The following is a 22,834-nucleotide window of genomic DNA, read 5'->3' on the forward strand; positions in this document are numbered from 1 at the left end:
GATAGTAGTTGGGGACAAAATTATCTCACGGGCGCTCGACAAAAACCAGTTTTCATCGACTGGCCATGATTACACTCTAGAGTGCAACATTCTAAAGAATGAATGAGTACCCTGCAACACTCATAAAAAATTTGCACCTTCAACCTCACAAAGCTTAACGTATCCTTTTTCATATGCTGAATTTGTTGATTGAAGTTCTAGAAAAACGAATTTAAAGCCCGTACTGGTGTACTTGCTATGCTGGAGGGAGTTTGCAGTTGTGGATAGTTCAGCAAATTAGTTATTAAATAATTACCCATGCTAATTAAGTTTTATCAAATATTATTTTGCTGTTTTCTTTGAACCAATATATACAGATCTCCACGGATGTGAACGAGTTGCTTTTTCTTTAATGAGACTTGGTGTTCAGGCTTCAAGTGGGGTCAGGGGTGCAACCATGTCAAGGGTCTCATTTCATAGAGGGCATCACGGCGGAACCACGCAGTAAGGGTGTCCCGCATTTAAAGAGTGTTGCAGAAGACCAGATCCCGACTCCCCCCGCTTCCTCGCGGTGCAGCCAACGCCAAGCTATTGAAACCCTCCTGCTTCGGCATAGCAGTGTCGTCAGTCGCGCCCAGAAGGCACGACTTCTTTCACACGTGCAAGGCGCGACACGTACTTGGTTGCTGGGCGTCTCGTAGTCCGAGTCACCGGCCACGCCCCCTCCGCCGGACGAGTGGACGCCGTGGCCACGTGAGATGAGCTGCTGCCACGCCTGGCCATTCTCCATCTCGACAAACTTCATGGCCGGCCGCCGCCGCAGCCAGCACGGCCTGCGCGACCCTCCCCTCCTGCCAGCACGGCCGTCGTGTTGCTGCCCGTCACTGCGGTCACGTGGTTAGGGGCCCACGTCCTGGGTCGCCCTCCCTGGGAATACCGCAAATGGGGGAAGGAAAAAGTGTTAACCCTTTGGTTGGCCACATGTGTTTTAAAAAAAAACATAAGAAGGCATATTCGTTCCTGCGAAGGTCTCCAGAGAAGGGAACTCGAAGTTAGACCTAGGTTACACTACACTAGAACAGTTGCACCCCTTGGCGTGTATATCTGCCACACAACGATAATCGTCATCTGTCCTGCTTGCGTTTCCCTTTTTGAAAACACTGTGCTCGATACTTCCCTGTCGAGACTGCTCTGTCAGGCTGATAACGCGCATGTCGTTCGTGACTTGAAACTACCGGGCTCGAAGCGTTAAAGAAAGATGCAGTCAAGACAGATGGCGATTATTGTTGTGTGGCAAATCTACACCACAAAGGGTGCAACCGTTTGTAGAGTGTATTAAAATAAATTACACCCTTTGGCGCTTATCTTGTCTCACAACGATAATCATCATCCGTACGTCTTACCCGCATTTCCTTTCTTTAACGCTGCGAGCCGCTAGTTCCAAGTAACGAATGGCTTGCGCGTTATTAACAAAACAGCATTCTCGACAGGAAAGTTGCGAGCGCCGAGTTTTCAAGAAAGGAAACAAAAGCAAGGTAGATGACGATTATTGTTGCGGGACAAATATACACCCCAAAGGGTGCAACCGTCTCAAGAGTGTAGGCCCGTTTTTAACAAGTGTTAACAATCGCTGCCACGAACGTATTCACAAAACAGTTCTGAAAGTTATTTAATCTTGCGTTACGTCGTTTGTTAGCAAAGGATATCAGTCTCTAACAATGCATTCGTAAAAAAGGGTGTGAAAGTTAGCTCCACATTGTCACGTGGTAGTGGCGGTGAACAAAGCAGCAAAACTGTGCATGGCGTAACTAGTGCTTTACTGGGCGAGCCTGTGCCCTCAAAAACAGGCTACACTCAAAGCACAACGATAGCGGCGAACACAGTTGGCGATCGTCGAAAATCTGACTTGCCGGTCAAGTGCGTCGGCTTTTATACACGAGTCATCGAAGGTTCCAGAGTAATCGGTGGTACCCGCGTGTCTTCCAGAAAGTTTACACAATTAGCGTCACACGTGCAAACAGATTACACAAGCTTCGGTGACAAAAGAGCGATCGATAACATTCGAGAAACTTCCGATACATGCGGGCGAGTCCCGCGCTGAGCGAAAAAATTTGTTAGGCGGTGAAAAGCACTCACCCGTAAAATATGAACAAGTGCACGTGTCAATACGTTAGCTCCTTTGTAAACAAGTGGCAGCAATCAAGCGGTAACATAAAAGTATTTGGGGAAAAGGAGTGAAAGTTAGTACCGTTTTACACCTTTTGTTAACACGAGGTAACAATCGCTACCAGTGGATCTTCACAAAAGGGGTGTAAATGTTAACTATCTGTTAAGCCCGTCGTTAACAAGCGGTAACAATCGTTGCCGTTGGGATCTTCAAAAAAAGTGGGCTCTGAAACTTACCTAAAGCTAGGTTAGGTCCTTTTTTTAGCAAGCGATAACAATCGTTAGGAAGGTCGTCACAAAAAGGGCGTGACAGTTAATCCTGAGCTATGCCCATCAAGAGGCAGCAATCAACAGTTGCCGCAGGAGTCTTCACAGAAAGTGCGCGAAATTGAAGCGTTATAGACACTTTGTTAAAAAGTGGCAATAATCGCTACCAGGAGGTATTCGCCAAAGGGCGTGAGAGTTAGTCCTGTGTCCCAGCCCTACAGCTGTTAACAAACCGCTACAATAGTTGTCACAAATTAGTTGGCACACTTCGCGAAGCGTTGTCACCGCAACAACAATAACAAACGTGTCGTTTCCAAGCTCTACATGGTTCCCGTCTTACGGAGCTTTCGTTTCCTTTAACGAGTTCAAACGAAATCTCGAAGCCGTGTCTGCACGGACACCCTCTTTGAGGAGCACCGCAAACTTGACGCAGTCTTTACGGGCATACCCTTTTCGGCCACACTTTTCCCTAGCGCCAACTATCATCACCATAATCACGGATAAATGTTTTAATAGAATTGAATTTCTGGGGTTTTACGTGCCCAAACCACGATTTGATTATGAGGCAGGCCGTAGCTGGGGACTCCGCATAAAGTTTGACCACCAGGGGATCTTTAACGTGCCCCCAATGCACAGGACACAGGGATTTCTGCATTTTGCCCGCATTGAAATGGGGCCGCCGCGGCCGGGATTCGATCCCGCGACTTCGTGCTTAGCAGCGCAACGCTATTGCCGCTAGGCCACCGCGGTGGGTAATAACGTTTCCAAGCTTCTACGCAACTTAAAGCGTGCTATTCTTACACGTGCATGTAGGTTTTTTTGAAAGGAAGCGCACGCTGGAAGTGTTGGATGATTGTTACGGTGGAAAGATGCACCAGAAGGAGGTGCAAAGTCTCATGAGAAAGGGAAGTACTATTTGCTGGAGTCAAAATGGTTTGCCTAAAACGTACACGAAAGTGTATTTTTATTAGCACCTTTATAACCTGGGCGACGACACCCATTCTGCGCAAAACACTCGTCTCAAATAAAGCGCGAAAATACTGCAAAGCACTCTAAGGCACTTCCTTAACATATCAGTAGCGCATATTTGCAAATGGCGTTGTAGGGAGGCCGCGTGCCCGTAAACTGCGGCACAATGCCGATGACAATTAATGCTGGCAAAATTACACCCCAATGGGAGTAGTTCGTATGAGCACGCTGCGACACCCCTCGACGATTCCTGCATGCATGAAGAGTCGCTTGAGAAAAGGACTTCCACTTTAGGAATAATTATTTACGCACTGCGAGAAGAGTGCGGAGTGCGAAATAAATTACACCCTTAAAAAGTGAGAAAGGGTGTAAATGTGACTATAACACATCCTTAGGGTGTTATATAAGTGAGACCCTGAGGGTGTGAGTTATAAACACATTTACACCCTTTTTACTTTTAAGGGTGTAAATTATTCTACAGCGTACATGCTAGCACTGGCATTTTAGCGCGTTTTGCCAACACGCAGGCCTACGCTTCAATAGAGATGTATAGATAAGCGGCCACGTTACTGCGCATGCGCAGTACCGTGGCCCCAGGCGCTAGGGGGCCCCAACGTTTGAATCCCCCTAACCTAAAACTCCCTAATAAATCTGTTGGTAGTTTGCGCTCAGGCTTTCTTCATGCTCCTCCTCTTTGTGTTGTCTGTTTCCCTTCGCGCGCAATGAGAATAGGTCTTCAATATCGAATCAACTACAGGCCTGCGCGATGTTCTGTTCAGCTACATACCCTGGTGCTGACAATTCTTGGATGCAAAAAAAAAAGATCAAGCAGATTCTGAATATTCTCACGGTCTGTGCGCAGACACTAGAACATCTGTGAAAGACTTGCTTAGTTCGCGTTAAAAAAATTATAAAAGAAACGAAGGAAAAGAAAATTAGCTTATTCAGCTGGCTTCTTCACTTCTAAAAAAAAAAAAAACACCTTTCGGAAGCTATCACATATGCATACCGTTTCTCCTTAGTCCCCAGAAGCCACGGTCAGCTGGCTGAAGGCGAGTCTCTCAAGATCATGCCGCGCGGGTGATGTCCAAGGCTGCTGTGCACAGCGTTGCCGACGCCTTCGGCCGATCTGCTTCCGCCGAAGCTTCGCCTCCCTGCCGTGCAACTGCAGACGGTGGTTGCTTCCTGGTAGCAGTCGTCCAAGAAATCTGCTTGTAGGGTATCGCGAGACCGGAAGGACGGGGCGAAAAGGGACACCTCTCGGATCAATCAGGCTTTTCAGGCCTGCGCTCCGATTCCTCTGCGAGTTCTACAGAGCAAAGTCTGGGCAACTGTCCGGCCACTGGTAGAAGCGTTCTGAAAAGATGGGTGGTAGAAAAAAGGCAGGGAGGGTACAGGTGTTATCACTTTGCTACGCTTCTTCGCCCTTATACTTAAAAAGAAAACTAGTGCAAGCAGCTACTACGTTTTCGTAGCTTTTGATAATAGTTATTAGAGTTTTTGCACTCGTCCGTAACCTTATTACTGTTTACGGATTCCCTGCTTATACACTCTAGAAACAGTTACACCCTTTGGTATGTATATCTGCCACACAACAATAATCGTCATCTGTCTTGCTTGGCTTCCTCGCTTGAAAACGCTGCGTTCGATACTTTCCTGTCGAGAATGATCTATCATGCTGATAATGCGCATGCTGTTCCTAACTTGGAAGTGCCAGGCTCGCCGTGTTAAAGAAAGGAAACACAAGGAAGACAGATGACGATTACTGCGGTGTGGCAAATTTACAACCCAAAGGGTGCAACCGTTTTTAGAGCGTAGGCTCCACTGATGGCAGTAGCATAAACGGTAGCGACATCCTGTTAAGCTTTAAATTTGTGCAACTATAATGCTTTAAAACGAATTTTCGGTCACGTGAGCGTTGTCGTAGAAAGAAAATCATAAAAAAACCACGTTAAGGATAACGCCGATACCGATGATTTACACCTGCGGTTGGGTGAAATATATGGCAGGTCACTACAGTATTAGCTTTTTGTCCACTCTGGTTAAACTTCCGTCACAGATGTTGCTACCAGCGTTGCTGATGCCGTACCCTTCCTCACCGGTAACCTGGTATTCAGCAAATAGTAATGTGGCTGTGTTCCAACACTCGCCACAGACAGCGCCCATCTTAAGTCTCGTGCCAATTTTGATGAAGACGTCAAAGAAGACAGCTTCGCGAAGACACCACCGAAGTCAGAATCGATACAGTACAGACCACCGTGTAAGAATATTCTTACACTGTGGTACAGACTACGTTGGCGTCCAAACAAGATGGCAGCTGAGCAGAAGGCTTGGAAACTCGACGGGAAGGTCGCCTGGCCACAATAAAACGTAGTCACGCTTTCGGATGCACTTATGTCACGTTGTGCTTTTCATAGGTTCGCGCGCGCAAAGAGCGAAAATACAGAAAGAATTTGTCAACGCGAGACGGCGTCCCATCGCAGAGGCGCCTTCCCATACTCTTCTCGACAGTTCCATACGCGTTCCAAGTGCTGTTTCCTTAGCTGTCATGTAGACTGCCTCAGATGCTGGCCAGAATTGGAACACACCCTACGTTTACGGACAAGCTACAACTTTCTATGATGTTTTCACGACGTACTAACATTTAGCGGGAAAATTTGTAGTTTTGATAACAGTGAAGCAGCTATATTGAAGAAAAAATTTGCAGTTTAGCCTAAAAGGCGAAGCACTGAAAGCGATAGCGTGGCGAAATATTAGACGAGAGTTTTGGCGTGTCCGGTATTCCGGTATAGGCGATGGCGTTTGCCTAACACCGGATTACTGGACGCCGGTAGGTACATATTGTGACGCTTCTACTAACCACAATGCCTTACGGAGACGTTTGCGTGTCAAATGATTTTACTCGTCGAAAGTACACATTTAAAAAGACAACGTGATCGCAATTACGTCGGTGACGAAAATTAACGCCGGCAGCGAAGTAGAACAGACTTAGTAGCTGCAATATCTGTGCTTGTCTCGTTGAGCTCTGCGCCACCGGTTGGCGCCACTAATCCCACCGCTTATCCGCTCACGTTTACGACTCCGGTAACCCGGTAATCCGCAAACGATACCGGCATACCGGACGCAGTGAGACTCTAATATTGCGCGAACGTTGGTAAATTTATGATCAGTACATATCGAGTAAATGTTCGCTTACTAACTAAACACGCGTCTCCAAATAAACACACGAAGAGCGTTCACGCGATGAGTGCAAACACATGTCGGTTACAACGCCGGCTCGGTTATAGGAGCACCGGCAATGGGACAGCACGCATGATTCTCCTCGGAGCGAACGCTCCGTGCTGGCGCTCCATTCGTAATTCCAACTGTGCCACGCCTCCGAAATGGTGAAAAGCATTTATTTTGCTTTATTTACACATGGAGTTGGCGGCTCTTCCGATGGCTTCTTCCATCTTGATTTGCAGGGTTGGTGCCCCTAGTCCAGGGCCCCACTGAGGGTAGCTGCCGTGCGAGCACGCCTTACTAGCCCTTGCTGGACTTTCAGGATGTCGCTGGAAAGCATCCTCCCCCACTGTTCCGCACTCGGGTTTTCGATTGTGGTTATTTCTTTTGCTTTTTGGCAGGCCCACGTGATATGATGAAAGTCGTGCGCATCAAGCGACTTACACCGCATGGCCGGCGCACGAGCCGTCCCACCTGGAACATCACGGCGCCATCAACGGCGGGCGGAACGCGCCTCGAGTGCCCGTATGGTTGCTATCGCACTAAAACAAAATCGGTAGCACATGTATAAAAAATTTTACTGCACGATTTCCAGCCACTTCCTACAGAAACGCTGCTTGGCTCGCAACAGTGAACGCCACGAGATTTCGCTTAGCAATTTACAGCCTGTTTTCCTTAGCGAGCCAGTACGACGTCGCATTGACACTTATTTGGTGCGCTTTTGGGCAGGCTCTGCGATTCTTTAAATAATAACAATATTAATAATATTTGGGGTTTTACGTGCCAAAACCACTTTCTGATTATGAGGCACGCCGTAGTGGAGGACTCCGGAAATTTTGACCACCTGGGGTTCTTTAACGTGCACCTAAATCTAAGCACACGGGTGTTTTCGCATTTCGCCCCCATCGAAATGCGGCCGCCGTGGCCGGGATTCGATCCCACGACCTCGTGCTCAGCAGCCCAACACCATAGCCACTGAGAAACCACGGCGGGTCCGATTATTTAAATGTAAGTAACTTAGCATGTATGCAAATACGCAAATCGAGCGCTGAGACACGTATTAAAACAACACGACTGCATGCACTTCTCGCATATCACGGCTGTCCGTCGTGATGAAGGATAATATCTGAAAGAAGAAATGTTGCTTTCAAGTGTTCATCACACGCCGACTCCAAGAAACTCACGCCAGCAGAGTTTGTCGCAATTTATGTGGATTACGAAAATGCATTAAACTACACGATCACCACGATGCCGGAGCTATAGGTAGAAAAAGAAAATGCGCCTGCCTTGGCTCCTGACGCCGCCACAACACAGGACACAGCGAGTGACAATACAACAAGCACTACCAAGACATCACACGCAGGCGTTTGTACGCAACGCTATCAGATACGATGAGGAGATCAAAACGCAAAAAAAGAACTGTAACAGCCACGCTTTAAGAGGAAGCGTTAGCTCCGGGTCTCCTATCTAAATACATGTAAAATAAGAATCCGTTTTTCTCGGCAACCACTGCACCAAATTTGACGAGGTTTGTTGCATTTAAAAGAAAAACTTAAAATCTAGTGACTGTTGGTTTCATATTTTTGAGTTATGTCGTCAATTTTCTGTTAAAAGTTAGCAAAGATAGAAAATTAAAAAAAAAACGACACTATCAAGTTTACAACTCTGTAACTCAACAACTCAGAATGATAATACAATTCTGTGAATTGCATCTAATAGTACATCTAAAGCGCACAAAATTTATATGTTACACATGAATATAAAAAAAAATTAATAATAGGGAAATACAACTTTTGCAAAACCCTTGTAACAACGTAAAAAACTCACGTAAGATGTAAAATGACATATTGAATTTGTCCGCTTTGAATGAGCTAATGGATGCCGTTTACAGAACCGCGATATTTGTTCTTGATGCAGAGTTATGACATTGTAAACTTCATGCTTCTATTTTTTTCAGACGGTCAAATATTTGAAAATTGTTTTTTAAGAAAATTCAAGCCCTAAATCGAAGTTCCGCTTCCAACAGTCACTAGAATTTAACTTTCTCTTTCACATGCAACAAATTTCATTAAACTTGGTCCAGGGGTTATCTCATAAAAACGTTTTTGCGTTTAACATGTATTTGAATAGGTCGCGTTGGAGTTGGGCCCGAGCTAAAGCTTCCTCTTAATAATCAAACAAGTAAACTGCATCACAAGTAAAAACATTTACTATTACCAAGGAAGAACAAAGGAAAATAATAAAATACAATTCTGATCGTCTTTCTAAAACGAGAGATAAACCATGTTCTATAATATGAATTAATGAAAGTCGCTATTCCAAGCGATCATAATTTGGCGTTTTAATAAATAACTATTAGATAATAAATTTAGGTAATAAATCTTTATTTGTATTAAGTTCTTGCTTCTAAAGGAACCTGTACTTAGCTGTGGTACCGGTGCACAAAAAACAAAGAAGTGTCTTTGCATTACGTTAATTGCATTAATAAGTCCACATGATCATCTGCATGCATGCCATATATGCCTGCACCGAAGCTATAAGGGCAGCGCGGCCGCGTCGTGGTGACGTCACGGCCTGTAGCTTGCGTTTACGTTGACGTCACAACGAGCTTCGCTCGATCTGCCACCACCGGCAGAAACGGCCGCCGGTAGCAGTCGCTGAACTTCACTTGCGCTAGGTTGTTGTTGCTGCCTCAAAACATGTTTGCCGAGTAACGGTCTTCTTTTTTTTTCTTCTTACACTCAAATTCAACATACAAGAATGTTATACAATTGCCAAAACCTACCGAAGCATGTGCACAGAGAGCAGGAACGAGAGAATTCACAACCAATGTCATCAGTTTACACCCTTTATCCTATTTGTCGCATTAACCCCGTGTTACACCTAACAGAGTGCCATGTCTGTTTTCTTTTTTTTTTTTTTTGCCGAAGCAGCAATCGTCACCATTATTACGAGAATTGCATTTCTCTGAATCTTGGTTCCGGCGTCAGGGCGATATAGTGACGCTTATAGAAGTGCTGACAAGCAAAGCACCCGGCATAAGCCTCTGAAGAAAAGGTAGTGAGTGACTACCATTGTTGCACCTATACCGTCGCACCGTACGCGCGGTGCAACACTTGAGTGTAAACTGACACATCGGGGTATATATCGGTGATAGCCGTCAAAATCGCACTCTGTGTAGGGAATATCCGCACGCGCACTGAGCTTGTGGGCCCGTCGCGTGAGCATGCAGACCGTGCTAAATAAAAACCGTGCATAACATCACGACGCAAAACGGGTCGAACACAGAGCCCAGCGTACGTGGATTTCAGCACTGGCGTTCTGCGCACTCTCGAAATCTTCGCACCATTTAGGGTGTCACTGTGCTCCGGATCCACAAGAAAGCAAATTAGTTCAATTATATAAAGATGACAGCACTCGTAAAAAAAAAAAAAAGAATTTGCACCCTTGTCCCCACAAAAGGAATCGTCATCTGCCTTGCTTGCGTTTCCTTCCTTGAGAAACTCTGCGCTCGTTACTTTCCTATCGTCACGCTGATAAAACGCGTGCCGTTGGCGACTTGGAAACACCGGGCGCGCAAGGAAAGGCGCGGGAGATTGATAACGATTGTTGCTTAGGGACAAGGTAAGCTCCCAAGGGTGCAATCTTTATTCTTTATATAGAGCGTGTCGTACGACGAGACGAGATATACTCGAGAAAGTGTCAGAAAGTGCAAGCATTAGGGAAGTGTAAAATAGCACCTCTATACTACAGTTTTATATAAAAAAAAAAAACATCGCCGCCCAAGCGCTCCGTACAGATGGTTAACCAGCGAAGCTGAAACGTGCGGCCCCGGTTTTTATCACTGGGTAAATCCCGACGGCTCATTAAAGTCTTTCTCAATTATTGGTTAATTAACTAACGACTACGACCAACGCGGGAACAGTGGCGCGAGCGCGTGGCGAGGTGCGCCAACGAGCCAGCTGTGGATGAAGACGACGACTCTCGAGCCATTGCTGATGTTAGTTTTTTTTTCTACACATGGACACGATACAGGGGAAGCTAGTCCTAAACAGCTTCGCTGTTAAGTGTTAGACGCGCCTCTGCAGACTAATATTCTGTTCAGCATCTCAACAATCACAATCTTCTGCCCCTTCTTTTTTTTTTTTTTTAACCTCCCAGTACTCTGTGACTAGACTGGTTTTCCCTCAGGATCACCGTGAACGCAGGAAGCGTCCCCAACAGGAAGGACCCGGTGCAAAGGGTCGAATAACTCTCTTACCAGTGCGACACATTTAACCCTTTCTGGTCCAACGACTCCTGTAGGATTCGGAATGCTTTACAGGGTATTGGACAGAAAGAAAAGAATAGTCGAAACTAACTAGAGAAATCAGAAAACCAACGGCTGTAATTACATATTTCATACAAACTTAGTGCTGCAGATCCTTGGTTTTCCCCGAAATTTCGCTAAGGTCCGCAAGTTGAGACAAGGCCTCTGTACTGCATTCTGGGAACCTGAAGCACGTAGCATTTCTCACTGCGGGCTTGTGTGTTCGGTCTCTGTCTCCGTTCTTCGCACGCTCGCGATCAAGATTAATAAGCCTGAAGCAACCCCCCCCCCCCAAATAAAAAAAAAACTCCCTGCAATACATGCTGCCTTCCTGACAGGCACAGACAGCCTCGCTATATCGTGAAAAGCTGATCAGTGAATTCATTTCGTAATCTCTGTTGCTTTCCTCGCCCAAGATCAGCAGAATAGAAGTTATTCGTTACAGCGAGAACAAAATTCGTACAGAAAAGGGTTAAGAGCCGTCGCCCAACGTACCTGGCGTGAGAAGCCGTTCATCTGAGCACCGAGGGTAAAGTGTGACTACACCAGGCTACAAGCACTACTCGTGTTTGGCTTTTCCTTACAAAGAAACGCGCGCTTTTGCTCTCTCTAACCTTTGGCGGGAAATTTTTTTAAACATGCGCGCGCCCCCAGCGCCCTCTGTGCTTCGCAATGCGTACTTCACGCTTTAAGATTGCATCTCGAGGTCGCGCATGCAAGCCTCCAGCACTTTTCTTCTTTTTTTTCGTTCGGATTCTCTCCATACACAACGGGGTCATTGGAAGCTAGCGCAATGCCGGGCAACGTCTCGGTTCCGGTTGGAACCGCACCGGACCGGATCTCAGTCGAAAGTGCAAGGGCACCGCTTCGGTTCGTTAGCACGCCACAAAGAGGCAGTCGCTGCGGTTTCGATCGCTCTGTGCGAGAAGGTCGTCCGGTTGGACGCCTCGATTCGGTCAATCGCAACCGGCATCGAAACGTGCGCTTCTTTTTTTCTCCAGTCTCTTTCGCACGTGATAGCATAGGTGGCTGAATCAATCCTTACTGTCTTGCATCCACGTCGCCGGTGTTTCTATTATGGCGAGGTCTTCCGCGATTTCATGGTCAGCGGTGTTCGAAGCACTCACACTGGAGCGAAAGGAAAGTGAAAATAATTCTGATTAGGGGACTGGCGTTTCGGGCATGTGTGACAGATTGCTGAGTGATCGATACCAGAGTTTTCAGTGTGTTCTCTTTTCCCTGCTGTCCTTGTGTACGGGCGAATGTAAGGTTAGTAGTCTAAAGCTAAATGTGAAAATGTCGTTCCATCATACCTCAACGCAAGTCGGCATAGTTATTCACTTAAAGGTTACTACTCTTCCTTCCAAGATCAATAACAGTATAGCAGTTCTTCCTATGCTTCCAGGAGTCTAATAGATTCAGTCGGCGTTTACATCGCAATGGCTACTCAAACACTCTGGACCAAGCCACTCACACGCTACACGTGCTTGCCATGCTGGTTTACAGTGGACTAAAGTGGCAAGAAATGCAATGCCTTGATTAAGGACGGTGGTAAAAGGCAGCTCATACGCGATACGCACGTGTCGACAGCCTTGCCTCATGACTGCATTACTTTGGTTGCCTCGCTGACTGGTCGGGGAAGGTCACGTGCTCAAGGTCACGTGCCTCGAGGGCGAGCCAATCGCTACCGATTCCCTTGATTTCTCGTCTGCCACGCGCGCACGAACTTCCATTTTCTACACTTCTGCTCCGACGCCCCACGATTTCGGGGTCGTCGTGTGCGCTGGGCTCGAGAACAGACGATCAGGGTGTGCCCAAACGCTCAAGCAGACGACGGCACAGCATTTCCTCACAAATAGGCGACGTATACTTGAGCACAGCGGCAACAACAGACGACAGGATTACCCCACGCTCCGTGGGTGTTTGTGCATGAAGCTTTCAAGGGATTATGCCAGCTTCGTATTTTTTTTTTACGAGCGCTTTTCCGGTACACTGCAATATTTCATGCTCTCTCTCCTCTGTCCCGCGTGGCCTGTCAAACGTTGAGCGGCCGCTAGCGTTTAAAGTATGCGCGAGTACAGAGCCTTCTCCAGCCAGTGTCTACCGGAACTCGAAGAACGTGTCTTACGCAAAGCTTCCCTCGTTCCAATAGATTAGCCTGTCGCCACTGCGCGCCGAGAAGAGTAGAAACACCGGCGCTCATCAAAGTTTCCAAGAATCCGTCGTGTCACATACTGACGTGCTAAAGAAGCGAGAGCAGAAAACAACAAGGGCAGGTAGGACTTGCGGCAAGGACACCGAACGCAGTTTTCCAAAAGAGAAGTGCTCTATATACAGGGCATGCGCCTCTTGGAATCACCTGACTGACTTTCCTCGCCAGCAGCTCATTAGAGCAGGGAGCTCCATAACTTTGCCTCACTCGCGCAGCAGGGGTGATGGGGTGGGAAGGAGGGGGGGGGGCAGGACTGGACGACGTTCTTCGTCTAGACGACTTTCAAGCGAGCGAAAATGTGGAGCGCGAACCGCGATGGCGACGCGGGGCAGTTCAGCGGTTTTTGACAGTCATTCTACCCGAGTATTCACGCGGAACGCATTTCTTCAGGAGTCTTTTGCAATCGGCGAACAATGGGCAATCTGTTTGTTAGCTTCTGTTTGTCGTCGTTCAGAAAAGCGGTGAGAGTTCCCCGATACTGACCACCTGGTGGCATCGGCGTAGCCGGGGTAAAACAACAAGAGCTTCGTGGCGCAACCCACCGCCCCATTCCAAAGAGGACGCTCATGACATCCATACATTCATCCAGGGCACACCAGGCATGTGCGCCAGCAGGGGTGATGCCTGGTGACGCCCGAGATTCCTGTGTGCCTCCCCGTTCCTGGTCAAGTACGTGACATTAACCTCCCCCCCCCCCAATCCACTGGAACAAACTTCTGGCTACACCATTGCCAGATGGCGAACGTTTATAAATACCAAGGTGATAGGTGAATATCTTAGAATGCCAAATTATTCATCCAGTCATGGGTGCTACTTTGGGTATCGTCAAATTCCACCATATTGTCAAATTCTGCAGTGGCGGCATTTTGAGTCAATCAAAGGGACCATAGCAGCCCACTGCAGGCCAATCGGAGCTGACAAAATGGCTAGTCCGACAATGTGGCGGAATTCGACAATGTCCAATAGCACTCTAGGGCCGTATAGAGAACCTCCAGCTTCCAGAAGCGCAGGGGTTCGAAGCTGATTTGAGCGGCTCAACGGTCCAGATAAACAAGAGACGTTTAGAGTATTAGTAGAAGACAAGCAGGGACGAAGCTGGGTTCTGTACAGGCACAGCTGACCTTACAGTACAAAGAAATTATTGAATTCTCAGGCAATTTACGATTTGATTATGAGGCACTCCGGATAAACTTAAATTTGACCACGAGATCTTCGACGTACCCCCAATGAGCGAGACACGGGCGTTTTTGCATTTAGCCCTTATCGATACAACTTAGAGAGAAAAGGAAAACCTCAAGAAGAGGTATAGAAATAATGCTAGCCTGCAATAGATGTAAAACCTGATTAGCGCAAGCTGGTTTACATATATATATATATATATATATATATATATATATATATATATATATATATATATATATATATATATATATATATATATATAGCCTTGATCAGCGTACCGCACATCAAGGCTATAGCCACTGAGCCACTGATCCGGATGAAGTCGCTGAAATGGCCAAGCCAACACGTACAACGACATGTCTCGGCAGATTATTTGCCTTGGCGTAATGCGGTTACCAAGTTACCAAAATGCCACGGTAACCTGCAGCTATTACATGGCGCTACGACGCTGAATACGAGGTCGCATATGATTCAGTCCATGGGGTGCGGCGGCCGCATTTCGACGGTGACCTTGAAATACTGAAATGCAGGCATTCTTGTGTACCGAAAAGTTTCGGCCCACATTAATGAGAATGTGGGATAATTCGATGAGCTCGCCGGTCAGGAGCTCACCAGTTGACAAGCCTGGACGAAATCTCAGGTACCGCGTACTTTCTTTTTTCTCTTTCGAGAAAGACAGAAAAAAAGGTCCGAAGTTTTAGACAGAACAAGATCTAACCGTCTAAAATTTTTTTGTGTAATAGACAGACGATATATTGGTATCTCTGTAAAAGAATTTACAAAAAGCGCTAAATTTCAAAACGTCGAGCTAGAACCGAGCGTCTGGCATAATTAGACCCTTAGACAAAAGCAGAATAGGTGATGCAAAAAACATGGCGGCCAAGATGTCCCTGGTCCTTTCGGCCAAGTGCAAAATCACGACCTTCGATGTATACTCCGTGCGTTACTCTGAGGGGGGCCGTATTTGGGGGGTGGGGAGTGATGTAGGGCACCACTTGTTTCACATTCCGTATCTTCGAATACTCGACTGTTGCTGAATGAAATCGCAATGATTGCTCGAGCCTACGTGGCAAAGGCACCGTGCAACGGTTGCATCAGCCTTGCCGTCGTCGTGTATCAGTTTCATATCGCCGTCGTGTCGCAGTGGCAGAAAAGAAGCGAAGAAGTCGGAGGCCAGAGCAGCATTCGATCCCGCCCACAAAGCCCATCCGGGATTCCATCCTGGCTATATCCCGGTCCAGGATCACACGGTCAGCGATCGTGGTTATATCCCGACGTGCAGGATCACACGGTCAGCGATCCTGGTTATATCCCGATGTCCAGGATCATACGGTCAGCGATCGTGGTTATATCCCGACGTCCAGGATCACACGGTCAGCGATCCTGGCTATATCCCTATGGCCAGGATCATACGGTCAGCGATCGTGGTTATATCCCGACGTCCAGGATCATACGGTCAGCGATCGTGGTTATATCCCGATGTACAGGATCATACGGTCCGCGATCGTGGTTATATCCCGACGTCCAGGATCACACGGTCAGCGATCCTGGTTATATCCCGATGTCCAGGATCATACGGTCAGCGATCGTGGTTATATCCCGACGTGCAGGATCACACGATCAGCGATCCTGGCCATATCCCGATGTCCAGGATCATACGGTCAGCGATCGTGGTTATATCCCGACGTCCACGATCACACGGTCAGCGATCCTGGTTATATCCTGATGTCCAGGATGATACGGTCAGCGATCCTGGTTTTATCCCAATGTCCAGGGCCAAAGATACAGCGACGCGTGAGACACGTATACTTATCTAGGGGATCAGCCGGAAAGGTTGAAAGGACGTAGTTCCTGGTGCTCTACGTCACTTATTATGGGCTAAGGCGCTATGAGTGATGGTAAGGAAAGAAGGCTGATCTTCACGAAAAATAAAATGAAAATAACTAAACGGTGGATGACGGGATGTCGCACTTAAACGCGAGCTTGCAAAAAAATACTGGAATAAACGAAAGATGTGCGAGACCGCTGCGTTGTTATAGCTGTTCGACACTTCAGGAGGGAATATATGTTTGGGCATGTTGGTTATTCATCGTATTAATACTAAAAAACATAGCGCAGTAAGGGACAAAGGACAAGCCGAGACGCTTGTCTTCTCTCTCCACTTGTCTTTTGTGCTTACCGCGCTGTTTTTCAATATTTATTACGCTGTTCGACGCAAACGCGCTGCCTAATTTTTCCGGGTTGTGCGGGAAAACGAAGGTGACGGCGATGCTGCAGATTAGCCTGGCGTTCTTGGCCGCAAATGTTCCGCTGAGCCTCTCTTATAACTTGTTCAGCGTGGGTTGCTGTTAGGAGAAAAAAATTACCTCTCCAGCACGGCGGTGATATCATATATATATATACAGCATGTGTCGACCGCGTCGAATCTGTCGTTTCGATCACATAATATTGGTCATTTCATTCAGCGGTGGCTTTCTAGTCCCTCTCGACGTCTGCTTAAAGGGACACTAAAGAGAAAAATGATTTCTTCCGCATCAGTAAATTACCTTTCTGCGACCCTAAAAACACCAGTCTTACCACGATAAGACGCTTGGTAAGCCAGAAAAGGCGCAAGAACGAAAGACGGGTGGCGACGCCTCCTTGAAGTTCCCTAACCTGGTCGCCGTGACGACATGGATTTTGATGGCATCTTCTAGGGCCTATTTACTTATACAGCGGTACAGATTGACTACATTGTGTTCTAAAGAAACCAAATGTTAAACACAGCAAGTTTCGGGAACTTTTACTCGGCCAGCGCCGCCCGAACGCGAAAAGCATACTTTGGAGTCTCCGACGTCACACTGACGAAGCGGCGTCGGGGTTCCGGCGCGAAATTCAAATACTGATACTTCGACCTTCATTTTCACACCTAATAATCAAACTATTCTTTTGAAATGACTGTCTGCAGGGTTCTCAGACAATGCTTTATTAGTCTGAACTGATTTATTGTTTCGCTTTAGTGTCCTTTTAACGAAATTCAGTTTTCTGACAAGGAAGAAACGTCTGTCCGCGCAGGAGCCGACAGAGCCCTCGACCTGCGCAACACGGAACGGCGCCCCAACCCGAAACAGCTGCTTGAAACATCCCATACACGGCAGTCCCGCACGGCCGTACGTAGTACGTCACTCGTCCGGGCAATACCCGAGGTTCTTGCTGGCCGAGACCGAAACGAGAAAGGCAAGTTCGGTGGAAGGCCCTGGCGCAATGCAGAATAACGCAAACGCAGCACGAGCAGTTCTCGAAAGTAAGCCGCCCACATCGCTGAAGAAAGCGTCTGTGAGTCAGTCAAGGTTACTGTAATAGCGTTCGGCTCAGACGGCGCGGCTGCGCGTTCGGCCATTTTCGCAACGGCATAGTGGAAGCTGCGTACTGCATGCGCTCCCACAGGAAGATGAGGCTGTTTTAATACTCGCCGTAGCTGGCTGAATTGGCAGCAAAGTGGACAGCCAGTGGCCATGTCAAAGGGACTGACAAACAATTTTCATGGTAACCCCCGCCCCCCCCCCTTTTTTTTTTCTTTTTAGTGCAATGGAAAGCTTACCGGTTAGAGTATCTAATCATGAAGTGGTAACGCGGGGGCAAACGCTGTGGAACAATTTTTATCAGAATTTTTTTTCGATCTGTAGTGAGGATGTGTAGTCGTTCACTGGAAGCATGCTGAGAACGCTGACAGGCGAGCGCGATAGCGATTATACGCCGCCATTAGAGGGAGGCAGACGACAAGTGAGGTCCGTAGCTGGCAGAAAGTATCATTTTTGTTTATCAAGCCGATGTTCCCGCGATTCATGTTTTACGATGTGTGAAATTATTTCTCCAATAATACGGCTACGTTATTTCGCGGTTTCCCGTCCAACTCCTTTGGTCATTAACAAGTCAAGAGCGTTCTTCTGCCAAGCCAAGTTTTCGAAAGCGAAACAACGCTTTCAATCGTCACGCGCAGTTCAGCGTGTTGCTGTAGCCACGTGTGAGATAATAGATAATTTTAGTGCGTCCGGTATTCCGGCAAGCGCGGGCGGTTTGCAGGATGAGCGGGAGCGTAAACATGAGTGGCCAGATTGGTGGCGCCAGCTGGTAGTGCGAAGCTCAACCACACAAATACAAAGCGAATTACTACATTCGGCTTAGCTGCTGGTGTATATTTTCGACAGCGGCGTAATCGTGTTCGCAATTCCGCCGCTCCCGAAAATTTGCACCAGCAGTGAAGCAGGATATAGTGGGCTACTGCAATTTTAACTCTGTTTGTCTGGTCGAACGCCACCAGGCGGCTTCACCGCTCCCGCACATCCGGCAATCCGCCCAAAGCGGCCCTGTTTGCCGGAATAGCGGACAGGCTAAATGTCTCTAATAATGTAGTGCCGGCACCCATTTACGGCACAACTAGTCGGCGTCATTTTGTACTCGCAGGGAGACCCCATACACCTCTGTTTACTTGCTCGCAAACTCGCGCGCGTACAACAGCGTGTGCGCCGCGATACAATGTGGGACGCGAGCGCCGCTCGTCAGCGCGGACTTTCTTTACTTTGTAATACGCATAGAATAAAGCTGCGAGCGTCTAGTAATATATTAACTGCAATTTTAAGCAATGAATATGATGTACGTAACAGCGGCCGACTTACGTGCAGTAGTCTTATAGACTACATCCGAGGTGCCAAGATTTCGCCGCCAGGCGGCGCCACTTAATGAGTTTTGATATTTTTCTTTCCTCGCCAACTTAAAATTATAATTCCTACTTAAATCGCGAACAGCAATGCCGGGCTGTATCATTCTAAATCGTGGCGATTTCCGTCAACATCTCGCGACACATTCTGGCGAGTTGTCAGTTCCTTTTAGTTCCAATTCTGAAGAAGTCAAGAGAAAAGCTCGAATTAAAGAAAAAGAAAACTATACTTTGCTACTTTGCCCGTCCAAACAAGATGGCGGCTGAGCAGGATACATAGACGGGAACGTAGCCTGCGCAAGAAAAACTGGTCACGCTTTCTCATACGCTTAACATAAGCCATAATGCAAGCTACGTTGTGTTTTTCGAAGGTTTGCACGCACAAAGTGTCCGAATAAAGCTGTAATATGTATTTTATTTATTTATTTATTAATACCTCAAGGGTCAAAAATAGGACATTACATGAGGGGTGAGCACGTAAAAGGCGGGATTGATGATGAAATTAGAAAGATGAGCCGGAACACTGAACAGCAGATCTAAAGCGCGCTGTATCGCGGATGAGTGCAGTTTGTCTGGGAAGGCCATTCCAGTCTCGGGCGATTCGGACGAAGAATGGCTGCAGGAACGTAGTGGTGCGAGCTTGTGGTAGGATTACTGAGTTCAGATGGCCTGTTCGACGAACACGCTGAGCCAGTTGGACCAGCTGGCTGTCACGAAGTATGGAATAAAAAAAAAACCTGTGATAGAGGCATAGGCGAGAGATGCGACGACGAGAGGCAAGAGGCGATAGGTCTAGTTTAGATTTCAGTGATGAAACGCTAGTGTGATATGAGTAACCTGAAAGAATAAATCTAGCGGCACGGTTCTGAACACTTTCAAGCCTTTAGTGAGATTAGTTTGGTAAGGGTCAAAGATAGCACATGCATATTCAAGTTTTGGTCGCACAAGCGTTTTATAGGCAACTGATTTCACGTGTGGTCGTGCCATGAAGAGATTACGGCGAAGATAACCAAGAATTTTGATAGCTGAATTAATTATGTGGCTTACATCATTTGTCCAAGACAAATCTTTGGATAGGTGAATTCCTAAGTAGTCGGTAGTAGATATAGTGCAGTTCTTAATCTTGTAGGCAGGGGGGGGGGGGTAGTTAGGTCGACGATGGAATGAAATATGCACAGTCTTACTAACGTTTAGGGACATGAGCCATGTAGCACACCAGTCTTGAATATGAAAGAGGTCCTCCTGAAGAGTAGAGACGTCAGCGACGGTATCGAGGGGGCGGTATAGGACACAATCATCAGCGAAAAGACGTATTGCAGAGGTTACAGTGAATGGCAGGTCATTAATGTAGATTGAAACGAGGAGTGGCCCAAGAACAGTGCCCTGAGGTACACCAGATAAAACAGAGGAAACGGAAGATGTAAGGTTGTTAGCATATACAAACTGTTTCCGGTTAGTTAAAAAACACTGGATCCAGTTAAGAACAAGTGGGTGGATGCTTAGGCGTGATAATTTCAGCAAAAGGCGAGAATGTGGAACCTTATCGAAAGCCTTTTCGAAATCTAAAAACAGGGCGTCAGTTGGAATGTTACAGTCGAGGTTTAAATGAATATCATGGATAAATAAATCTAACTGCGTTTCGCATGAGTGATCTTTCCTGAAGCCATGTTGATTAGGGTGAAAGAACTTCACTGAAGTTAGGAAGTTAGCAACATGAGAGTACTTTTCATAGCTTTATTCTCGTCGATGCAAGGTGGCGTAAAGTCGCTTAGACGTCTTCCAAATGCGTTACATTGCTTGGGCTCGAAGCTGTCTTCTTAGGAGACAACGTAGACTGTTTTCTATACTGGCCAGAATTGGAACACGCCCGGTGGAGCATCCGATGAGCAACTCCGAGGAGCACTTATTTGTTCGGCATCTTCTCGGCGAATACAAAAAAGTTACGTCGCTTGTGTTGAGGCACTGATTAACGCAGGATTGCGCAGAATCCTTCGCTTCGCAAAGCGCCCGACGCATGGCTTGGGCTTGAAGCTTTCTTAGGAGACAACGTAGACTGTTTTCTATACTGGCCAGAATTGGAACACGCCCGTTGGAGCATCCGATGAGCAACTCCGAGGAGCACTTATTTGTTCGTTAACTTCTCGGCGAATACAAAAAAGTTACGTCGCTTCTGTTGAGGCACTGATTAACGCAGGATTGCGCAGAATCCTTCGCTTCGCAAAGCGCCCGACGCTATCTGTCCAAACAACACACTCCAATCGAACGGCACGAAGGAGCAGAAAATACGAATAATAGATCATCAACTTTGCACAAGAAGAAAAGGAAGACAGACCGGTATCGGAAGCAGTCTTGGCGGTGGTCATCAGAGGAAGCAGCACAATGCGGCGACACGGTGGCGCTGCTGTCGCCCTTACCTGCACCCTAGTGGTACCTTCCCCGCGCTGTATAGTTGCTGCTTGAGCCACGTGACCACGTTGGGCGAATGGAAGTGCGAGCAGCGCACGGAAAGCAAAACTAGCAGCTCCGCTCGCCGTGGAGGACCGCTCTAAGCTGCAGCGATGTAGTCTGGATTTCTTTTGCGGAGGGGGGGGGGCGGAAGGCACGCACTTGACCGGATAAGGGGAGAGGGGAACGTGGGTGTTTTCGCACGTCTTTTTATGGCAGGTATACGCAGTAATTTACGGGAAATAATGGGGGCATGGGGGGCGGGGGGGGGGGGGGGAGTCGTGTCCCGGTTGCTTGAAAAACGCCTCTCTACATCAAGGCATTTGAGCAGACCGACGACAGACCCTGTTTACAATATCCTCGTTCAGGAATAGTCGCGGAGCGTCAGGACAACGAACTGAACACTTTACACCTGCGGTGATGACGTTGCCAGCACTCTCTACCTGGCAAATGAAAGGAGTGCTCACGATTGTTCGTCATTTCGTCCGTCCGTTTATACATTGCACGGTATACCACAATGTCGGTGTGGTGACGTGTTGGGAGACACGTTCAGCATCATTAATAAAGCTGTATTTTGTCGACAAGCTGCGCCGTAACAGTGCAGCATACATAGGGTAGAAACTCTTTCTCCCTTCCTCGCGGAGAATTTACCCGCTGTATGCGCAGAAATGTGCAGCCTGACGATGTGATGCACATCGCGTGGCCGGGTCAAATATGCGGAACGTTAGCGACCTCCCACCCGCACCTATAGCCGAAACACTGCCTTCGCTGCACCTGGCAGTTGTGGCACACATTCCTGCTCAGCAGCAACGGCTCCGCGATAAACATGCCTCAGCTGCGTTACCGCTGACTGCAGCAAATATCCCGGCGTGCTCCGTGCATGGTTTATGCCTATACGTCCTCGATCCCAAACAGGAGTTTCAGGTATCCTGACAAGGGGTGCTGGCGCTCCGCGGCCCAAATCACGTAGGGCAGAATTGGCTTGTGCCACGATGCGAAAATTCGAACGCAAACAGCAATCTCTGTTACGACCAGCCACACGCGGTACTGCTCTTTAAAAATCTCGAACAGATTGTATAAGCAGTTCTTGCTTATATACCAACCTCGGGATGAATAATAGAACTGTTTACAAAAAGTCCGGCTTGCCAGTTTTGTGCACGATAAAAAGAGTTCATGAACACTGCCCATTAATGAAACTCTTATTTGTTGGACAGCTGCAACAGAATAGTGCAGCAGAACTGGAATTCTTTAAGCCCTCCTCACAGGGAATTCACCACCTGCATTTGCACTGCGTACATATAGAGCCTGACGATGCGTTGCTCTCTAACGATCAAAAGCACAGATGCTTAGCTCTTTTCTTTTTAATTAACGACCTCAGGGTGATTTG

General features: G+C 47.4%; 1 protein-coding gene across 4 annotated transcripts in view; it reads right to left on the reverse strand.

Moving 5' to 3' along the window:
* Positions 1-22,834, reverse strand: part of LOC142589954 (ATP-sensitive inward rectifier potassium channel 12-like) — a 164,622-nt gene that overhangs the window by 13,033 nt on the left and 128,755 nt on the right. For all 4 annotated transcript variants that reach the window (XM_075701690.1, XM_075701691.1, XM_075701689.1 and 1 more), the window contains 2 exons: positions 4,391-4,737; positions 659-906 (listed from right to left, as the gene is read on the reverse strand). In XM_075701690.1, the coding sequence (XP_075557805.1) occupies positions 659-784 (126 nt within the window). In that variant the 5' untranslated portion in view covers positions 785-906; positions 4,391-4,737. The remainder of the gene's footprint in view (positions 1-658; positions 907-4,390; positions 4,738-22,834) is intronic.

The sequence above is a fragment of the Dermacentor variabilis genome, chromosome 8, assembly GCF_050947875.1.
Source record: "Dermacentor variabilis isolate Ectoservices chromosome 8, ASM5094787v1, whole genome shotgun sequence".
NCBI lineage: Eukaryota > Metazoa > Arthropoda > Arachnida > Ixodida > Ixodidae > Dermacentor > Dermacentor variabilis.